General features: G+C 43.9%; 1 protein-coding gene across 11 annotated transcripts in view; it reads right to left on the bottom strand.

Moving 5' to 3' along the window:
• The window catches only part of ANKHD1 (ankyrin repeat and KH domain containing 1), a 100,333-nt gene that overhangs the window by 12,451 nt on the left and 65,740 nt on the right, over positions 1-22,142 (bottom strand). For 10 of the 11 annotated variants that reach the window (XM_063413818.1, XM_063413817.1, XM_063413816.1 and 7 more), the window contains 16 exons: positions 16,183-16,328; positions 15,949-16,060; positions 15,053-15,198; positions 13,453-13,595; positions 12,451-12,664; positions 11,050-11,225; positions 10,096-10,258; positions 8,948-9,043; positions 8,539-8,655; positions 7,386-7,560; positions 6,610-7,063; positions 6,098-6,175; positions 5,207-5,353; positions 3,665-3,775; positions 2,033-2,182; positions 111-1,726 (listed from right to left, as the gene is read on the bottom strand). In XM_063413818.1, the coding sequence (XP_063269888.1) occupies positions 111-1,726; positions 2,033-2,182; positions 3,665-3,775; positions 5,207-5,353; positions 6,098-6,175; positions 6,610-7,063; positions 7,386-7,560; positions 8,539-8,655; positions 8,948-9,043; positions 10,096-10,258; positions 11,050-11,225; positions 12,451-12,664; positions 13,453-13,595; positions 15,053-15,198; positions 15,949-16,060; positions 16,183-16,328 (4,044 nt within the window). Of the gene's footprint in view, positions 1-110; positions 1,727-2,032; positions 2,183-3,664; positions 3,776-5,206; positions 5,354-6,097; positions 6,176-6,609; positions 7,064-7,385; positions 7,561-8,538; positions 8,656-8,947; positions 9,044-10,095; positions 10,259-11,049; positions 11,226-11,786; positions 11,968-12,450; positions 12,665-13,452; positions 13,596-15,052; positions 15,199-15,948; positions 16,061-16,182; positions 16,329-22,142 lie in introns of those variants that run through there. The other variant, XM_063413819.1, reaches the window with a different exon arrangement.

Raw genomic sequence — 22,142 nt, forward strand, 5'->3', positions numbered from 1 at the left:
CATGAGCATTCTCCAACAGTCATTTGTAGACTACTCCTCCATCAGTATGATGATCAAAGTGCAATGGCTGAAGAAATAATTTTGTCCAGAACAGGATCTTAATGACTTACCTACAGGACTAGTTGAAACCCGTTGGGAAGGTGGCCTGAAACCAGGAGCCTTGGAGTTGTCGGGATGGACGTTTTCCACATGTCCTAGCACAGAGTTATTCAGAAAGGTAGACTGAACAGTGAAAGATGGGTCAGCTGCTGCTCGGGTGGAGAGTGGACAGTCTCCCCATGCTTGGTTAGCTGGCACCTGGTTGCTATCAAAAAGACTACTAAAGTGATTGAAGAGCGTTGCTGGCCCAAAGGCAGGAGGCAATGATTTGTTTGCTGGGTTAATGTGCATCTGAGAACCGTTCATAACGTTCATGGCTGACGAAAGCTGCACTGCAGCAGGTGGACCTTGAGAAGGTGTTAAAGGAACTTGATTCGTAACAAAAATAGACTGAGGATCTTGATGGAGGTTTGCATTTGGTACCACTGAATAGAAAGAACCTCTGGACTGCATCCTGTGAGTAACTCGAGGTGCTGGTACAGCTACTTGAGGTAAGTTACTGTTGTCCTGATTATCTGCAACGACTGACCTGGGCGACGCTAAGCTTAAAGGAGCAGTTTCTGAGCTGGATGAAAAAGGCATCGACATGGAAGGGCTGATCTCGGGCATGCTGGTTGGCAGTATCTCATCCTGGGCGCTGCTGGGCGGCGCGGGGCTGCCGGCCGGGCGCGTCTCGGTGCCCGCGGAGCTGCCGCTGGCTGACACGCTGCAGCTGCTGGCCACCGAAGCTGGCGGGCCCGCGCTGGCGGGCGGCGGCTCGGGGGCCGGCGCCTTCTCCTTGGGCGCGGAGACGGCCGAGAACGAGTCCGCTTTCAGGGCAGAGTGCTGCGCTTGCGGAGCGGTGGGTGGCAGGAACGCCGTGGGCACCTGCCCGTTGTTTGGGGGGGCGGAGGAAGCTGAGGGCAGAGTGCTACAGGTGCTCGTCACAGTTGAGATGGCTGTTGCTGCAGCGCTCGTCTTGGGGACGCAGGCAAAGAGCTGCTTCCTGACCGAGGAGGGAGTCCGGTTACTGGTCACACCCAGAGCCTGGGTGGAAGCAGCTGCAGACGAGGCGGTAACGGGACAAGTGGACGTAGCTAACCCAGGAGACTCCGTCTGCAGAACGTTTCCATTCTGACTGCCCACACGACTCGAGCTATTATGCTTTGGAGAGCTGTTCGTGCTGCCAGGGTTAACTGGTCTCACTGGGAATGGTCCCCAAGTGTTCGGTGAAGGTGAAAAGGTTCCTCCAAACTGGGCCATAGGTAAGCGAGGGTGCCGGATCTGTTGCATAGTTTGGGCAGCCAGCAAGGCAAAATGAGGGTGAGAATAAGCGAGAGGAAGAGACACTGGAAAAGATGAGCGCACGTTCGCTGGGACATTCTTGTTTAATTTGTTAGGAGGCTGGAAAGTAGATAGTGTTGATGACTGCGATGTGACCAGGGGCGGTGCTCCGAGAGGAAACGAGTTCTTGTTGGAAGCAGTCGCAGTGCTGACTCCAGATGAAAAGTTTGAGTGGATTGATTTGGAACTTGAAGCAGGTGTTCTTATATGAGTTTTAGGAATCAAGTCTTCCAGTTCCTTGGCAGGATCTTGAATAAGGGCATTGATGAGTTGCACTGCATATCGCGTGGACTCTGTACCACCCCTAGATTAAACACAAACAGATTTATCTTTTGCAAAAGGAAAGCCCACTTTGCGCAATGTTCCGTAGTTTCAATCTTATACTCTGATCTGTAAGTCTATTGTAAGTTTACTGCAGTAAGTTATTTCTTGACCTCTGTGTATCTTAAGGATTATCTTTAAAGCTGACTGTCAGCATTTCTTGGCAGCAGGAATGTATGTTCTATTCCAGAACAAAGAAGCTAAATAGATCCTGCCTTAGAAGGCAAACAAACTTTTCAATAAATGACACTGTGGACTAACTTAAGACTTTTATTTTGAGATACTGTACCTTATAGTGATCATTCTCTCTCCATTCTTATCTTTTTGCTTATCCACATCAATGTGGGCACCAGTGACATCTTGAATTGCTGTGATGTTGCACCCACCTCTTCCCATTATTCTAGACACGACAGAAGCTGGGACTGATAATTTCTTTGACCTATATCACAAAGATCAGAAATCTATGAAGCACATTCAAAGACAGCAAAACCCCTCTGTTGTCTGAAGTAATATTCTTAAGGGCAGTAAGTGGTTTTCTGCTGATCCTTTCTTCACCCTTTGGAGCCTCTCTCCAAGTCCCCCACTCAAATTACTCATCATCCTCAGTACCTGACAAGGATTCTCCATTTATTCCACCACTGTTGTAACACAGATATATGAGCCTCATACTACTTCAGAACCCCTTTTGGATTTTATCTTATCTTGAGTACCTCTCCAAAGTGAGACAAAACCTTAGTTTATAAACCTGAATTTACACAAGCAGCACTGCTTCAAATATAAAAGCCCATGGCTTAACAACTTTGACTGTTTACAGCATGGAGAAGATGGTTTTCCAGTGATCAGCTCTGCAATACCACCTGCATCCACAACTTTTTAGGATCCACCTTTTTCAGACCTCAGGATCTGGAAGCGCAGTGTTAGCAATTAATGGTGGGTGAAAGCAGATGAAGGTGTGAAAGCACTGTGAAAGCAGTGCTGGGATTCAGGGAGCTGCTGGAAGCCCCTGTGATGGCAGCCTGGGCTTGCAGAAGCAGGCTCACTGTCAGGCCACAACGCTGACACCAAAGTCAGTCAGTTCAGGGTTCTCCTGATTCACATGGTACTGGTGGCTCAGAGCAAGCACATGGTATTGGGAAGTGTCTGGACGCAAGCTCAGCTGAGGTCTCTGGGCCACCACTGTCCCCAGACTTTCAGATGTGTCGACCTCTTGCACCCATAAGCTGCTTTCAGGCTTGCTACTGATGTGCACTGGCTCGATGCTGAACAATCAGAGCAGATTCAAAGGGGTTTCAGAAATCATAGCAGTCACAGGTCCCCACCACCCTGCAGAAAGGCTGCCAGCTTCACCTAGCTATTGCAGTCTTAGAAACTTGTAAGTAACTTGATTCTCAGGGAATTGTTTGTTACTTAACAGGACTTAGAGGAAACCTGTTTAATTTTAAACATCTAAACACAAGGAAATGTTCTAAAGCAATGCCTCATGTTGCCAAGGTGTTTTTTCTTTCCCCCACACTTCTTTCCTGTAGTGTGCCAGGACAGCACACTACAACCCTTCCCGTCCCCAGAACCAGCAGTGCATGCACCCAGCTCTGTCCCAAGGCTGCTTAATGCTTTGGGTTTTCCTCCCCATCTCCACTTCCAAGGTTCCCCACTCAAGACAGACATCACAGTTACTCCCTCCCCAACCAGAGCTCCATCATCACCCAAGTTTCAAGAGCACCTGTATTGCTTACAGGGCTTCTGACTGCACCTTGGTCTGCTTCCACCCCAGCCCACTGGGGACTTCTGGCAACCACTCAAGGAGGCATTTCTCTTCTAAGAGCCCACCCCAGTGCCCAGTCCCCTCCCACTCATCATCCACAGCCATTCCCTCCCTCCCAGGGCTGATGGTTTTGATCTAGAGAAGTGTCCCAAAAGGTACCTTTTTGCTCCGGAGCAGCAGCGCCCTCCTCTCTGCAGCTGGAATTGCTCAATTGGTGTTGGCTGCAGAGTGTTGCTGGGGGGAGGGTCTTTCAAAACTCTGCCCACTTGCCTGTCAGGGGCAGAAGGGGTGTTTGCATTGGTTAGTTTGATAGACATCCCTTCTAGCTGGGGATCACTCCCAGGGAGAGGTAAGAGGAATTCTTGTTGGGACCAGGAGAGATTTTAGCAGAGGGAGCTCCTGGCACTGCACCCACACATCCACGGTCACCAACAATGCTTTTTGTAGGCCACGTTTCCATCAGTCAGGCACAGCAAACACCACGTGCAGAACACTGAATGGAACATTCCTCATGGCATTCCTCAGGAAAGAGGCAGGTTCTGGGTGCATGTCTAGAACACTGCCAAGGCCAACACAAGAGCAGACAGCACCCACACTTGGGTGAACATTTGGGCTGAGCCAAAGAGACCTGAAAGCCCCAGGAGAGCAGGAGCAGCCCAGGTCAGAGGGGCTCAGGGCTGTCTGAGGGGTTCCTGCCTGCACTGCTCCCCAGGTGGGGGCCAGGCTGCCACCACACACCCAGCAAGGCCACGTCACTTTGGGGAGCCCCATTGGTAACCACATCAAAAGGCAGAGACCAAAGCAACTCTAAGAGTTCAAACAGAAAAATTTTCATATTAAACTGCGTTTTTAACCTTTATTAAGAACACTCTGTGGCTTCCACTAATCTAAATGCACTAAGCCCTCTGTACAATTATGTTCTTTACATATAGCCTAAAATTCTCCAAAATGAGCACATCTAGTCATTGCCACTGCAGAACACAAAGGCAGGAGGGTTTCCTAAGTGCACCCAAAGCATCTGACACTGATATGTTCGTGCTGTATTCCTTTTTGATAAAGAGAACAAAAAAAAACCCAAACCAAACCAAAGCCAGGTGATCATTCTAGTTCCAAGCAGTAGACAACATAAAGGTTACAGAAGAGATACTGGGCTGTTAATGGCCATACAGTAAAACCCAGTACATTTTCAAAGGAAGATTGCTTTACACTAGAACTTTGAATCTCACTGCATCTCTAAGCACTCACTGGCAGGTAACACAATTTTCCACTGAATCAGTGATCAAGGTCATTGCCCAAAGTACAGTGAATTTTCGCCTTGAAGGGATCATTTGCCTCTCCACTACTCACATCCATCCTGCCTTTAGTTCATGGGCAATCATCTGCTGTAGGGCTTTTCACTGCCCTCTGCTCCCTTCCCCCTTTATCCTGTCCTCACATCCTTTACTCAACTAAAGTCACAAGTTTTCTTTATTTCCTCATGCCAAATACAATGTTTACGTCATATTCACATTAAGTAGGTGAGGAGTTACTACAAATTAGGGCTGCAGTTGGTTTTCCCAGCACTGCAAGAGAAAGTGGGGTAGGTTTTCCTGTAAGTTAATTCTTCAGTTATATAATCTTGCTGGACATTCTGTATTTGAGAATAATTCACAAGCTAAAAAGCTCACAGACAGTTTTAAAACACAGTATTAAAGTCTTTACCTTCTAACCACTTCTTTCCAGCCTTCCTCTCTTTTCTGGCCTCTTTTTGGACTGGTCAGATTCAGCTTTACATTTGGAGAGCTCAGAGGCAGGGAGACAGCCTTATAAGTAGTCGACAAAGAATTCGAATGACCTTCACCATCAAGTCTGGGAACAGAAATTTGTGCTGATTACAAATTACAGAATAAAATGACAGCATACAGTTTACATTCCTGCAGCTTAAAAGTAATAGCATGAACTGTTTCCAGAAGAACCACCTCTAACAAGGAGCCAGAAGGATGCATTTAGCTTTTCCTGCTGCAGTGAACTGCACAGGACTCCAAGGCTCTTGCAGCAAACCCTGGATGAAAGGTTCAAGGCAGAAACAATCTATGTTTGAAGAACAGAATAGAGACAAATTCCAATTTTTAACACTCCTAATGGGAGCCCAAAATACACACACCCTCTAACCACAAGGGTTGATGAATCCACTCATTCTGCATCTAATTTGAATCTCGGGAAAATAGGAAAAAGAAAAATATCCTCTCTTTCCACTTCCATCTCTCAGATGACAGCCCTGTCTCATTGCCCCTCTTGATGCCACAGTGTCTGTGTTCTTATTGAAGCTGGCATCTCTGTCAGCCCAGTGCCCTGCAGATCAACCTCCCTGCCCTCTCCACCCCTTAGTGCAGAAAATGGAAAGAGAAAACAAAATTATAGGGGATCAGACTCGTATTACTTAGATGTAACAAAACTACAGACCCACATGGGATCTAAGCTTTCTGATTCAGACTAAGGATCTCTTCAGAAAGTGGTGGTGTAAAAGTTATCAGCACATTCCCAGCCAGCTGAATGACCTTTTGAACCATTCATGTGGCCCCTATACGTTGTCTGAATTCCTCTGCCTCTCACCTCTGGCTCGACAAGGTTATATCAAACTGGCCATCAACCTGGCAGCTGAAATGCTCGGGGTCATCAGCTTCTTCTCTCCTTAGAAAAAAAGAGATTGCAAGTCAAACAAGTTAATGATGAAACCACAAAACAATCAAAAGGTAACAAAACCACTTCTGTATGTGGATGATAAGTAAAGCTGGCACTTCCTTATTAAATTCCCAGCACAGTCACTTTAAGATCTATTCTAACAAAGCTGACAATGCAACATGAATGCTTTAAAAGTGCAGAGAGAAAAGGCCATTTCGCTCAAGTAGCATTAAAAACTAGCCAACAATGCCAAAAAATCTTATTCTTACAAGATTTTAAAGAGGTTGTGTTCAACAAACTTAACACAGCTACGCAAATAAAGCAGCCTCAGTCTCTCTAGGCTCTGGGAATGTACAGTTGGTGTAGAGCTTCAACTACAGAAAATTGACACTGGCACAGGTGGAACGTTGCGAAACAAGAGGGAAGGCACAGAGCAGTCTCACCTGGTTGGTGTTTTGGAAGCCGAGGTGCTGTTTTTGTCTTCCTGAGAGGGGATGAGCAGGGAGGCATAGCGCCGCTCCGAGGAGTTCGTGTCCATCGTGAAGTTCAGCTCCTGGCTCTTCCCTCCACTGCTGCTCTCACTGTTGCAGTCTGTGCTATCCAGGTTATCTGAATCGCTGTTCCCACTCGCACCACCACCTCGGGGCTCTCCATTTATTTTATTTTTATCTGCTTTTTGCTGTGCTAGAGATATATGCTGATCTGGCAAAATTATCTGCATATTCTGAGGAGTCTCTTTCGTTTTATTTTTCTTATTTTTTCTGTTTGTGCTGGGGGTAGTCACCACATTAGCTCTCTTCTTCCCAAAGGCATTTGTGAAGGTAGTTGAAGTTGCAGAAATTCCAATTGTAGTTGTAGTAGTTGCACTTGGAGGCTCTATAGGAACTTCTTGCTCCACTGAAAGAAAAGCAGTTTATATACAATCAGAACCCACAAAGTAGAGAAATCAGGGCCCTCACTGAATACACTACAGCTGAAGTTATGTTCCTTGCTCAGCTGCCAGACTAGCACCAAGTTCAGCTATAAATCCTCCAAGAGTGAAAGATTTTTGTGAACAAAGGAGAGGGTGAAAAAATGAGCAAAGGAATTCAGCCAGGCAGCAGCTATGCAACATTTCCAAATATGAGAGATCAGGTTCCAAACAGATTCCTTTACCTTGATCGTTAGAAGGTGTGGCACCCTCACAACTACACTGTTCATAGAAACACTTGTTCTTTACCTTCATCATCATTTTCCTCTTCATCATCATCTTCTTGCAGTTCCAGAGTTTCCTTAGGCTTGTTTTCTTCGTCTTCTTCTTGTTTTCTTTTTTGTTCCTCTTTCTTCTTCTTTCTCTTTTCCTTTCTTTTCTCCCTTTTGGCTGCAAGAGCTTGTTTTCTGCTCTCTTCTCTTGACTATGTAGGAGAAAAGAATCCATATTTAAACATTTTCACACAGACTAAGTTATAATTACAATTCAGGTGTTGCCTAGAAATCTGGGGGGAAGGAGAAAGGAGAGAACACAATGAACTAGAATGACTTTGGCACATACTGAATCATTACACAGAAGCTGGACAGACCTTATGCAACAACAGGGTAGCTGGCCTCAAAACTTCTAAGGAATGATAACTAAGTAATAATCAAAACAGAAGTATTAAAAAGATAGAGTTTTACTGGAAGACCAGAAAAATCTCTCATCCTCCCAGTCCTTTCTCAATCATTTAATAAGCTCAGTGATATTTTTGGTGTGATGTTCACATCTTTGATTCAAAAGCTAGTACTCAATGGTTCTAATTTTAACCAGTTCTGTTTTTTTAAAAAATACATGGAATCAGTCATCTGCTGCACTGTTTGTGCACAGCAACTGATGTGTGCTTAACAAGCCCACAACCTGGAAAAATTAATAAACTGATGTGGAACTTGTCAAGAACTGTAAGAACCTCCATTAAGAGAGTTCACTCAAGAATGTGTTACTCTAGAACAATTTGCAGTATTCTCAGCAAAGGGAGAAGGGGATTTTCTCCACTATCTGCTCAATTCCCCTGAGCAGAAGTCCATAAAATGTTCTGGACTATGATTTATACCCACAGAAACACACCATGAGACTGGAGACCTCCCTTGCATGTCCTCTGTGTTGAGGTGACCTCTGAGATCTACTGCCTAAGGAACTATTGGTAAGTCCAAGCTTTCCTAAAAAGGTCAATGGGGTGGCTGAGGCAGAAGTCAGTTCTAATTTGCCACCCTCAGTATGTGCCTCACCTGTATGATACCTTGTGGGAAGGAACACACTCAGGGCATGAAGACTGAGTGCCCCAAGGAGCACCACAGGAAATGCAGCCTGGAGATTCACACATAGTTCAAACATTGTTACATGACAGCAATTATCTACTCACTTTCTCCAGGTCTAGCTCCTTCAGCAGTATAGTTGCATTTTTATTGGCTTCTGCAGCCTGCTGGTCTTTAGCTTTCACAATTGTCTCCACACACTGGTGACACTTTTTCAACAGGTCCTGAAATGCAAACTTGTCTTAGTACCACCGTAATAAACAACAACTGAGGAGTGAGGCTGCTCTACAAACATGAGATCAGCTCCCCTGCATTAATAAACCTACAAACTATTTCACAGAATAGGATCAAATGCTGATTTACTTTTAAAGTGCTATATTAAAAAGAAGACATGCACAAATCTCTAAATCAGATGCATGTGAGCAAACATGTACATTTGGTTTTTGAATACTTAATTTCCCATGGATATTTTTGCAGGAAATTCAGGCCAGGGTCTTCTCCCCAAGTCCCACTCACCTTGTCGGTGATGGTCGCTATGTAGCGCATGCACTCGATGTCTGAAGGAAACTGGTTAACTTCTTTCACCAGGAACTGCACTACCTTCACATGCCCCTAGAACACCAAAGAAAATTCTCATCTTTTGTATACAATTATCAACAGTCATCATCAAAATACAAGTTTGATATCTCTTAGTTCAGTGCAAAAGACTGAAAATAAGCAATAACATTTCTGGTAGGCTGCTGTTTGGGAAGAAGGGCAGATCTTGCTTGCTCAGTGCTGACAGCACAGCCACTGTTCTGCTTCAAGGTGGCAAAGACAAGCTCTTCCACAAGTTATTTTTTATTTTAAAATACAAGGACCAGAGGTAGATCTTCATGGTTTTGGTAACAACCAAGACAACTCTTTTTAGACATCATCTGTCACCCAATCCACTCCCTTGCCACTCACTCCATGGAGCCGACTTAGACTGTTCAATTACAATTACTTGTTCAATTACAGGCTAAGTCAGATCAGGAGACTGAGCCACCTGAATGTTATCCTGGCAGGCACATCCCTCTGCTCAGGGGGTACAGTGTGAAACCACACAAAGCACCCAACTGTTGCTTCTAAACTTAAGTGAAAGCAAGGCAGTGTCAAAATAGGGGCAAGCTCAGCAGTTTTGTTTGTCAGAAAAGCTGCACACTTATTTGCTATTTTGTTAAAGGCAAAGCAGCTACAGTTAATAAATTCCTCTGCTTATGTTCCTGGCATCCAACACCACAACTGATGGAATCGTCCCAAAGCAATGTTCTCCCTGCCAAGAAGAAAAGGCAGTGGGTGACAGAAGAGCTGACTACACAGTGTCCCATCACAACAGATTAGGAACAGCACAAGAGAAGCACAAAGGAATCAGGACAGCTTATTGCAGACTGGTATTGTGTTCATCTCCAAAGCAGGACAAACGAGCAGTACAGACTGCAGAAATATGGAAATCTCAAACATCATTTATGGAACAAAGTTTTTCAGCTCTCAAAACTTTGTGAAGTACAGCCGTTATGACTTTGAACCAGGTATTTTACCAAAGTAGTGATTTTGCCATGTTATATTTGGTTCTTCTAAAACCAAGCACTCAGACTGAAGCAAGAGGTGCTGTTTTGCAAACACAGAAGCAGCAGGTCTCCTACCTTGCGAAACGCTGACATGAGAGGGGTGATCTTGCGGTTATCTGCAGCATCCACGTCGGCCCCTGCCTGCACCAGCAGCTGCACCACGTCGTAGTGCCCGCCGTTGGCTGCCAGCCACAGCGGGGTGTTGCCTTTCTTGTTGCGAACGTCAATGTGCGCCCCTCTGAAACACAAACCCAGGGAAACGGGGTGAGTCAAGGTGCAAGTCAGAGGGCAAGACCACAAAACATCAGAGCAGCTGCATATGGACCTTTAGTAAATGAAATACAGTGGCAAGACATGAGAAATTCTGTCTCTGAAATTTGCTGTTTCATCTGCTGGGTAGTGACAAGGGGATTATTTAAACCTCCCTGACAGAAATGAACACTCATTTCATGTCACCTAGTGCACCAGAGATATGCAACCAGCAGCCTTTCAATTATCAGTGTGGTGACTACCCACAGGACAAAGCACCTGCTTGAGATTTTAGCAGCACACTGGGTTGTGCTTGAAAAGCTCAAGAGCTACTTCCAGGCTTTGCCCCCCAAGTGCCAGTGAGGAAATGCCCACGTGGGAGCTGCTGGATTGATACACAAACAAACTGTCCAAGCCAGACACTGTCTGCCTGCCCCTGGTCCCAGCTGCCTGCTTTGCTTAATTAACACTGCAATTGCGAGATATTCCAGGATAACACTGAAGAGCAGGGGACAGATTTAACATCTTATTTTCAAAGCTTCCCATTCCCTTTGCTCTCAGGTGCACGAGGTAATGTGAACAAGAGCACCCCAGCCACAGAGGAATACAGAACAAATGTGCCACTAATCATTAGTCATAACTGCTTTGGGCTGGAAGGGACCTGAAAGCTCATCTTGTTCCAACCCCCTTGCCATGGGCAGGGAAACCACCCACGAGATCAGGTTGCTCAGAGCCCCACCCACTGTGGCCTCAAACACTTAATGAGAAGAACTGATTTACCGATTAATGAGGAGCTCGCAGAACTTGTAGTGCCCCTTATCTGCTGCGATTGTTAGAGCTGTATCTCTTGAGGAAGGCACGGGTGGGGCGTTCACATCTGCTCCTTTATCGAGGAGAACCCTTCCAACCTCTGCGTAGCCTCCTGAAGCTGCTTCCATCAGAGGTGTGAGACCAGTCTGTGCAAAGACAACGAGTTACTCTGTGAAATCTGCACAATACACTTCAGACAAGACATAAATGATTCCTACAAAGGGAAATCAGATTTTTATTTAGCTGCTTATATTTAGTTTAGGAGCCTAACTTCAAGCAGTCTCTTCCTCAAAAAAGACCCCAAAAAACTCAACAAAAAAAAAAACCCCAACAACAAAAAAACAAAACACCCACACACAAACCAACCAAACAAAACCAACCCAAAACCCAAACACTCTTGGGCTTTGATTTATACAAACCCAAGCAAACTGTTGACTAAGCACCACCAGATACCTGTCTCAACAGCAAATGCAAAGTTCATAACAAGATCTCTACAACAGAGGTTAGAACAGGTTCAAATGAAGACACAAGTGTTTCTACAAAAATACTCAGAAACTGGCTTTATAGCTTTTCTCTAGCCTCCCTTGGCACTGAGACTGATCTGGGCCCAACTTAGTTGCCAGGTCAGACTGTTAAAAAAACTTACACCAGCTGCTAACATGCCCAACTGACCATTTGAGAGCTGGCTTTTATCCATATCCCCTTTTCTCCAGCCACAGTCATTCCAGAAGCAGGCGGGGTAGACAGACACAGCAATTATTTCAGCAGCCTTAGGAGTTACCAAAAATTCCTTTGTGCTGGGGAAATCAGTCTGGCTGTCTACACAAGCTTTAAGCTTGCTTTATGGCAGGAGACACAAAGCTGTCCCAGAGCACCAAAGGATGGGACCTGTGGAGCATTTCAGAGGCACAGAAGGTCACAGTACTGAAGCCACGGGTTCTACAGCAACGTAAAAGCTTTACAAAGTTTGACTGCACTACTTCGGTTGTAGACAAGAAGTCTGTTCTATATGAGAATCACAAGCAACACTATTCTCTTCCTGCCTAAACTTCACTTGCATGTAAAAATATCTCTATCTGTTCTGTTACTGAGTATCATGTCAAGTTTAAACCTGAAAAAGTCTAGACAAGAGTCAATCTAAGATTCATTATAAACTCAGAAGGACCAGTCAGCTTTTCCCTAATGCAAAAAATACATCATCATCGATGCTTTTTTAATTTAAAAAAAAAACCGCACTTATTTCAGAACATTTAAGTGCTCTGATGTAATAACTCCTCTGAGCGCAGAGAGGCTCAAAGTTACAGGAAAATTTGAAGAAACTTGATGCCTCAGAGGCAGTAAGTCACAAGGAAAGGCAAGCCCCCCCCTTACCTTTGCCCTGTGCTCGACGTTGGCCTTCCTGTCCAGGAGCAGGCTGACCACCTCTGCCCGGCCCTGGAAGCAGGCCAGGGTGAGGGCTGTGTTGCGGTTGGTCTCGATCTGGGCGTTAATGTCGGAGCCCATATCGAGCAGCAGCTTCACGGCAGGGACGTGGCCGTTCATGGCAGCCAGCATCAGAGGAGAGATCCCCAGCTTGCTGCCAGTCCTGAGGGAGAGAAACAAACTGTAGTGCCCATGGCCGGAGAAAAGCTCTGGCAATTATCAGTCTATCCAAAAGCAACAAAATGGTTTGTTGTAAGTCAGAAAAAAACATAACCTACACAAAATACAGGCATTGACCCAAAATAACAGCATTTTTAATTGATTAGGGGAAACCACCAGAGCAACTATATGCAATAGACAATTGCAATTTATAAATAAGGAAAACACATTTCAGCTGTTAGACATTCTGATGGCCGAAGCAGGCATGAGCCTTAAGCTACATCTGATTTTTTTAAAGAAAAACATGCTTCTAGCACAGCTGCAGCTTGAACTTCCCCTAGTTAGGAGTTCTCTCGCTTTATCTAGCATTAGAATATATGTAAGTTTTCTTATAATGAATGGAGAGCAGGCTTAAGAGACAATGCTGTGTAAATTTGTTCCTCTGCCTGAAAATGACATCTTCAGACACACAGAGCTGCCCTGAGCACTTGGCTGCTTCCTTGATGTGGTTTTGTTGGAAACAGTTTGACTTCCAGACCTCAGAATGGCGGAAAAGGAAAAGAATAGGTTTGCAAACTATAATCCCTTAAAATTTAGGTATAAGTCAGATGAAGTTTGTGCTAGTTAAAGGATTTAAAAGCACTAAGATAACATGAACACAGAAGATGTCATCAGTCTAAAAAGACTGAAGGAGGTCTGAAAACAACTGAGATTCCAACCTGTGCCTGAGGTTGGAGCCAACAGGGAGTGCCTGTGCCCCACTGCAGCTCAGCTGGTCACACGGAACATTACCTGGAATTAATTTCTGCCCCAGCATTGAGAAGAATCTTGATGATATTAACATAGCCACCAGATGCAGCAAGGCTTAACGGCGTGTAATCAGACACATTCCTGTGCTCTTTATTTGCTCCCCGGGCCAACAGCAAATCAACAACCTGAAAAGACAGGATGAGCATTAACAGACATATTGTGGCCTTTGCTGTCATCCAGGGAGAGAAAGGATGTTATCACAAACTTTCCAATATGCTACCAGTTTCCCTTGTCAACAGACAAGATCCCATAGGAAAATCTCCACCCTCTTCTGCTTGACATTTCTCTATTTCTGTACAGCCCCCACAGCCCATGACCACAGCAGCTGAACACTTGTCTGCCAGATTGTTTTACCTAAATAAAACTTCAAAGTTTTAAAGAGAAGCTCTTCCTAGGAATCTTTAAGTTTGCAAACATTAGATCTACCCCATTCCCATAATGTCTCACAATATTTGAGCATCTCTTTCAGAAAAACTCATCTCACAACTTAAATTCAAATGACACTTGAGCCAAGTTTGACCATCTGTATTATATGAGCTTTAAAAAAAAAAAGTGGTAAAAATCAGTGACTGATGTTAATGGAACCAGGACGAAGAAGGACTCCTCTATCACAAGTTGCTTAAGAGAAATAAAATGGGAGAAAATTAAAACATTTTTGTGATGTACTGTACTTAAGTGGGCCTCAATTTACTATTAACATAAGCTAGGTGATTTCCAAACAAGTCAGAAAAAAAGGCTTTCTTGCTAAGCCACAAACATAAGAGATAGATTCTGGCATAAAGAAAAAAATAAAAAGGAAGAACAGAAGACTTCAGTAGCTCAATATATAATGCTACTACTACAGGCCATGCTGATCTTGCCTTTTTCTATGAGAAGCACTTTTACTGTTAAAGAACTGCAATTCAAAAGTAAAATGGAAACTTTTCAATTTTGGCCAACTATTTTAATCCTTATATTAATTTACTACAGAGCTCTTGGCCATCTCCATGCCATCTTCTAAGGTACTACGCACATGACTGAAATAGGAAGGATTTCACAAATCTTATTTGGACAACACACACAGAGAAATCTGACAGAACTCTGAAAAATCCTTAAAACACAGGTACAGTGTGTCCTGCATTGCATCTGCACTCATCAGCTCTGTGCATTATCACTAACGCCACATACTGCCCACACAAATCCCAGTTTCTGTCCTTGTGTGCCTGCACCAGCTGTTCCAGGTTTGAGAAAAGATGGATGAGGGAAGTGCTCAGTGAATAAAGTTATTCAATAAAAATCTGCTTCCCTCACAGAAGTACTTAGCATGTGAGGATACACTGACTGAAGAAAGACCACAAGTTATCACAAATGACCATGTGACCAAGTGACCATGACCATGGGATAGGCAAGGGAGAGAAGAAAAAAGTCTTAAATTCCTTTTTCCTTTCTTGGAAAGGAAAAAGTCTTTAATTAGCTACACAGAAACAGGTGAAAAACCTTCCAGAAAAAAAAGTCAGACGTATCAACAACAGAAGAAACCCAACACTGTATAAAACCCCCCTATCTGCAAGTGACAACTGAAGCCCTTTGGGGACGTCTGTACCTCCTGGCGTCCACCGGAGCATGCCAAGGAAAGCGGGGTGTCCTTTGTGCGCTCCGACTGCGCTTCTATGTCCCCACCTTTGTCCAGAAGGATTTCCACCACACCAACATGTCCAGCAGTTGCAGCCAGAATCAAAGGCGTAAAACCTAGTAACACAAGAAGCATTAAAAAGCAACCTTGAGTATCTCAGTAGTATTATTAAGGAGCAGAAATGCACAAATAGGTTGATTCACAATGACTTTTGTTGATCACGTCTCTTCTTCAGGCTGGGGGTTTCCTGCTGGATGCCACAGTGTCAGAGCCTTTCCAAAGCCTCTTCTGACCCTGTCACATTGAGGCTCTGATTCCAGCCAAAGGCTGTTCAAAAGAAATTTAAACAGTGCCTGCAGCGATCAGTTTGGATTAAGTTCTGACCACCTCCTCTTCTTGGAGAAGTCACGGCTTTCTGCATAATTCCTGTTAAATTAAGTTCCAACCAGTGACCACATCTGCTCTGCATGTGTTGCTGACTGCCAGTGGTCAGTGTGAGCTCTAACACACGTGGCGTGGTGGTTTTGTTCTCTTATCTCTAAAAGATGTGAGATGTTGCTGAACTCTGTTGCTGAGAACAATGACACCCAACCTGACAACTGCCACCACTCAGCTCTGACAGCCAAGATTGGCTGGTTACCCCCATCAGCTCCTCTGTCCACCTTGCTGAGGTCATTTGTAGAGTTGTAAGGACAGAAGTGCCTCACGTTTCACAAATCTGCTTAAGACCACTCAGGTGCAGACAGAAACTCACTGGCTTTGTATGACCAGTGTTACTGCCTGAGGTACAAGAATGCAATTCACATTTTGAAATTCACTGTTTCAGGCTGCAGTTCATGGCCAAACTGTGTCATGCTTTCCCTTACCCTTCTTGTCTCTGTGTTCAATATTGGCACCACGGGCGATCAGCACAGACACAAGCTCCTCGTGCCCTCCCGCACACGCCAGGGTCAGCGCAGTGTCGTGATTACTTTCAGTCTTCGTGCACAGGAAAGAAAACGAAGCAGATATTCAGAAACAAAAAATACAGACAACTTTTTTTTTTCCTTTCAGAGCTGATCAGAAAGCAAGCCCACTCCAGTCTCGCCTCAGTTACTCACATGTGCATCGATGTCCACTGAGGGGTACATGGGCAGCACGGACTGTGGGGGCACACTGCTGGCGGCCTGCGGGCAGGGCTCGGGCATCGGGGACTCCGCAGTGTGCGAGGAGCTGCTGGAGCCGCTGGGCACTCTGCTGTTCACAGCTGAAAGTGAACACCAGGTTAGTAACCCACTCTCAGGAATGTCTCATTTTATATGAAAAATATTAAGTTCCATAAAACTGCAATGGTCTAATATCAAAACAGTAACGGGGGAAACAAATGGAATGTTCCTAAAAACAAAAAGCAGCTTTGCAGCAGTTAAACAGTTAAGCATTGTCTCCAAACTGTGATAAGTTAGAAAATAATTTTATGAATTAGTCTGTATGCATTAAGTGTGAATTATGAAGGTGATTAGTTACCCTTTTCTAATTCTAACCTTCACTGTTAAAGAGAGTTCAATCATATGCTCAGTTTAAGCAGGCAATTTATTTATTACTAACACACAAACCTAATGTTCAAAAAATATAGTCTTATTCTTAATCCCATTTTTTTCACATAAAGGTTAGTGCACACTTAGCCTCCAGAGAAAGTTTTCAGAGCAAGATGACTGACAGCAACTCACACTGTTAATCATGTCTCAGAGTTAAACCAACTCAGGAAAGTGGAATGGAAGCAGACAGGAGGGGGCAGTCAACAAAAATAAGAAAGCTGAAAACTGTCTGTGCTCCCTAAAATTTATTCTGATTGATGCACAGCCTGTAAAAGATGTCATCTTGAAGATCCAGAATTGCTCAGGGATACAAGGAATGCAGCTTTATCTTATTTTTTTAAAATAACAATTAAAAAAACCTAGTAATTGAGAATCCGATTTTTTTTTTCCACCTAGTTTTAAATCAACAAGCAGAGAAATCTCCCTGGACTGCAGAGCCAGGACTCCTGCCTGCCTCTGTAGCCTGATGAGAGCCCAAGTGGAGCCTGGATCCCTGTAATCAGCTGGGATGACCTGCCAGGAAGGTCTAACACACCTACACTGACTCCATGTGTGCTTTAGCTTCAGTAATCCCTGCTGATGGAGCAGCTGGATTGGACAAGTGTTGTCACTGCTGAATTGCCAAATGTCTCTATTGTGTAGCCTCAGCAGGGAACACCTGGTGAGCTTTAGTGATTCCAAAACATACAGTATTCAGCAGTACTCCTGGAAGAAGCAACTAAAGGAAAACACTAATGGCTACAGGTAAGAAATAAGCAGCAGCATTTTGGTTTTGTGTAAGCATTAAGCAAAGATGAAGGATGAACTCAAACCTGTGAATGACTTAGAGAACAAATTTTGCAAACCTTTCCCAGCTCAACCCTCCTCATTCCAGTGAGAGATTACACACCAGCAATTACTCATAGGAAAATGGTGTTGATGGAAAAGTCATAGAAAAAGCCCCAACATGACCATTAATGCCACTAATTCAGCCTATAGAGCTGCCAGTGCCTGACAAAGGAAACGCACACTGAAGCAGGGCAAGAGGGGTCTCTTCCACTAGGTTCTGGAAATGTGGCAGGAGGGTTCACTGAAATTTGGGGAGGTTCCATTTTCAGTTGCATTTTTTAAGCAAAGAGTTCTCCTTGGTGCACAGGCAAAACCAGCATTACCATTTGGTCAATGCATTTAAGCAGTGAAGTACCAGATCTGAATTCCTGTTACAACCTTCATGAGCAAACCAGATTTGTATTAAAAGTTTTACATACAAAAGCTCCCACCTTCATCTGCTCACTATGGGTTATCACAGCAGCAAATGAGCATTAATTAGTGCAACACTATTGTTTTCTTGCTTAATACACTGACGTGCAAGATAATAACTGGACTTCTACATATTACTCCTTCCAAAATACTGACACAATATCACCCTGTAAAGGACTTCTGTTAAATCAAGCTTGGTCTTTCCTTGTGGATGAAACTGCCTCAATTTTTTCAGCTCCTGCAACTACAGATACACATAAAACCACATGCATGTGCTGTGCATGCAGAGCAGGGTGTGCAGAGGGACTCCACAGGAGCCAGTTTAAGGGTCTTAAAGTAATATATTCACTGTTGCTGTCACAGGTTCCACAATTTCTCTGTATTTCACAACCATGACTGAAAATATCAAAGTATTTCCTGCATACTTTAGATTTTCATCATGTGTTTGAAACATACGAGTGTGCACTAAGCACTTCATGTGCACAGTAATAATATCAAACATAAGAGAGAACACCAAAGGCAGCAGAAATGAAGAAACTCTGCACTGATAGTCTAAAATATAGTTTAAAATAAAATCTAACAAATATTCCTACAACACCCATCAATTAATCACCCCCTCTATAACTGCTGAGTTTACAAAATGGCAGGATTTTTCGAAATGTTATTTTTTATTTCCTCAATGTGATTGGCAAGCTGGGCCTATGGAGGAGCAGCGTTATTTGTGCTCTGTGGAGCCTGAGAACTTCTGCCTCCAGTTTCATGGGGCTCGTTTATCTCAGCTCAAGTCACGCGGCAAAATACAGATTTTTAACTTGAAAATGACTTGTAGCAGTGGTTCCAACATGGCACTAACATGGAATGTCTGTGGTACCACAGCTTTGCTGTGAAAGCAGCACTGACACTGCTTGCCCTTGACTCTAGGGATTTTGTGACAATTTTGTGACAGAGGTTGTAGATGTGTCCACAGGCTTCAATACTCAAAAGACTTTCTTACAGAAAAAAAAGATCCTACATATGACAAAATCCAGGTTTCTCACGTCCTATGAAGGGTTTGCAGTGTTCCAAAGGATCTGACTTGGAAGCTGAATGCTGGTCTTTAAAGCCAAGGGTGACTATTTTAAAAGTTACAAAAAAATATCAAAGGAAACATAAGTAAAACAAAAGAAAGCAATAACCTGGTATTTTATCCAAATACAACTCTGGAGCATTGACAGGACCTGGAGCAAGCAGCTCTGGATGAGGTTTCAGCTGTAGGCTGAAACTGTGGCTACCCAACCGCTGTCATCACGTGAGCATTGGCACTGAGAAATACTGGACTTGGATTTCACTCCCTCTTTCCTTAAAGGAACTGGGATTTTCAGGACAGAGAGAATCATCCTTTTCCAAGCCCAAGCAGCCTTTCAGCCTGTCCAGGCAGCTTCTCAGTAACCTGCTACTGCAGAGGCTTTTGCACGTTGGTAACTGCATCTCCTCTCATGGCTCACCATTCCTCACTCCAGACTGCCCCAGTTTTACTCCAAACACCAACCCTCAACACAATAACTCAGATATCACCTTCCAAATCCTAACCTTAAAATATCATAATTCTGTATCACCGACTACAACCAGAATGTCAGAACCAAACAACAAAGTTTCTCAGAACACACCTGAATTTTCAGTTTGGAAACATCAGCTCACAGGACAAGAGTGGGACAGAAAAGCACACACAGTCTCTTGACTAAAAATACCAGCTGAGCAAAACAAAGAGAAACAAAAACATTCCAACTAGAGACAAACCCCATCAACATAGAAAAGTTCCTCATCTTTAATACCCTAAACCAGAAAAAAGCCTCAATTCAGATACTACAACTAAAAAATTTACAATGGAAAATGCAGAAGGTGAATTGAAATGAAATTCCAAATACGCAAGACAGGAGGCTCCAAGAAACCAGATTGATACTGAGTAATGAAAATGATAGCTGTGTTTCAAATTCATTTATTGGTTTCCCACTTTAAACTGCACCAAGTCTGCCTCTTTTGTAAACCTGGTTAAAATTTTGACTGTAAAAAATCACACCTTTAATGTACTATTTAGGTGCAAGATTTTTGCAGCAGTGCATCAAAATAAACTCCATTACAAACAAAACATTCTGGAGTGGAAAGAGCTGCTTCATTTTTAGGTTTTAGCTGACTTTCCAAAAGGTATTTTGTTACTTCTGCATAGTTTTATGAAAGAGGGGATGTGTGCCATGACTCAGTGACACTTTGCACCTTGACATCCACCACCTAAACACCTTGCAGCTGACACATCCTGCCAGCATTATTCTAAGATAAATACTCCATTTACGTATGTTGTCACTGTTAAGTTGGTTAGCAAAATACAAATTTGTAGCTTCATAGAAACTGAAGTTCTCCCTTACAACTGGTCCCAACTGAGGCTTGGAAAGATTTGCCTCCTACATCACAGAATTCCAGAATGGTCTGGGTTGGAAGGAACCTTAAAGCTCATCTCATTCCACCCCAGGGACACATTCCACCATCCCAGGTTCCTCCAAACCCTGTCCAATCAGGCCCTGGACACTTCCAGAAATCCAGGGGCAATCCCTGGGCAATCTCAGGGCCTCATCACCCTCACAGGGAGGAATTTCTTCCCAATATCCCATCTAACCCTGCCCTCTGGCAGTGGGATGCCATTCCCTCTTGTCCTGTCACTCCAGACCCTTGTCCAAAGTCCCTCTCCTGGAGCCCCTCTGGGCACTGTCAGGGGCTCTGAGCTCTCCCTGGAGCCTTCCCTTCTGCAGGTGAACACCCCCAGCTCTCCCAGCCTGGTCCAGAGCAGGGGGGCTCCAGCCCTTGGAGCATCCCCATGGCCTCCTCTGGATATCACCACTGCTAAAAGCAACAGCAAAAGGTATTTTAGGGCAGAGGGAAAAATAATTTCTGTTCTTCTGAAGCAGTCCCTACCCAAACTGAAATACTCAGAAGGAATAAAAATGCTCATACCTCTTCTAAACCCAGAGTCACTCACTAACATCACTGCAGCTCCAGCAGTGGGATCAAGGGGAGCCCTCAGTGACACCCCAAGTGTCACTTTTAGGGACACAAGCTCCCTAAAAGCCAGGCTTCCCATGCACAAACCCCTGAACCATTTTACCTGGCAGCTGTAGTGGGCATGTAAAAACAGATCTTGTAACAGTTCTTACTGTGCAAAATTTCTCTATAAAATTAAGGACTAATGGGTAAGTTTGTGGGAAAAGTCCATTTTAGATGTGGATCAAAGAGTTCAGAGTAGGAGTAGGTAAATTTACAGTCTGTTTTTACATGGCTATAAATCTGAGATATAGTAGGATTATTAATTTACATGGAGATCACTTTTACACAGTCTGGATTTACAAAGTGAGAAAGATATCTATCTTCTGACTTTTTTTTTGGAGGGGAGGGAAGTGAAAGAAACTTACGGATTTCAGAACAAAATATATTTCAATAAAGTAACACCAATACATTTTTGCAGAAGCCTCTGGAACTCAATAGCTAAAGATTCCTCAAGTTGCATTTCTGTAAATGTCATTTCTAATACAGAAGAAGGCGCTATTTGTAGTGATGTTAGAAATAAGTCAATCTTATGTCTTAGCAAAAAATGTCTTTAATTACTTAGCAAAACCAGTAGCTGTTTTCAGAAAGCAAACCAATGTCTATTCAATGTTTAAAAATTCTTTTTAAGATACGGTTTTTCTGGTTGTTTGCAATCTTTCTTCCCACAGCACAGTTCTCACACTCAGCTGGACTGCAGCACTTTTCACAGTGGGGACACTGAGTTTGTGGCTGTAGAATGAGCTGCTGACCACGAGAGGGTACAGACTCCATGGCCTTGTGCCAGACACATTCAACCCTCAGCAACAGCAGCTACTCCAAAGATTAATCCCTTGTTGATCATGTTTTGTATTACCCATTCAAATTTTCCTCCTTATACGCTCCAGTACTAAAATTTTGAGTAATAAAAATTGAGAATATTTTAATGGTGGCTGACTATTCTTAAGAGCACTACAGAGCAGGGAGGGAGGCTCGCCATGCCAGAACAGGGGGAACTAAAACCAATGCTCTATAAAACAAATGGAATTGCAGTGAGGAGAGGACAGGAGCTGGTACAACCACCCTACTAACTCTGGGCTCCATGGGAGGTTGCAAAGTCACAAGTAGTCTTGACTTGCATGAGCTTGATGCAATTATCATTCCAAAGGCTCCCAGGAATGGCTGGCCAGAGATCTCAC

This window comes from Prinia subflava, chromosome 16 (assembly GCF_021018805.1).
Source record: "Prinia subflava isolate CZ2003 ecotype Zambia chromosome 16, Cam_Psub_1.2, whole genome shotgun sequence".
In the NCBI taxonomy this organism is placed as follows: Eukaryota; Metazoa; Chordata; class Aves; order Passeriformes; family Cisticolidae; genus Prinia; species Prinia subflava.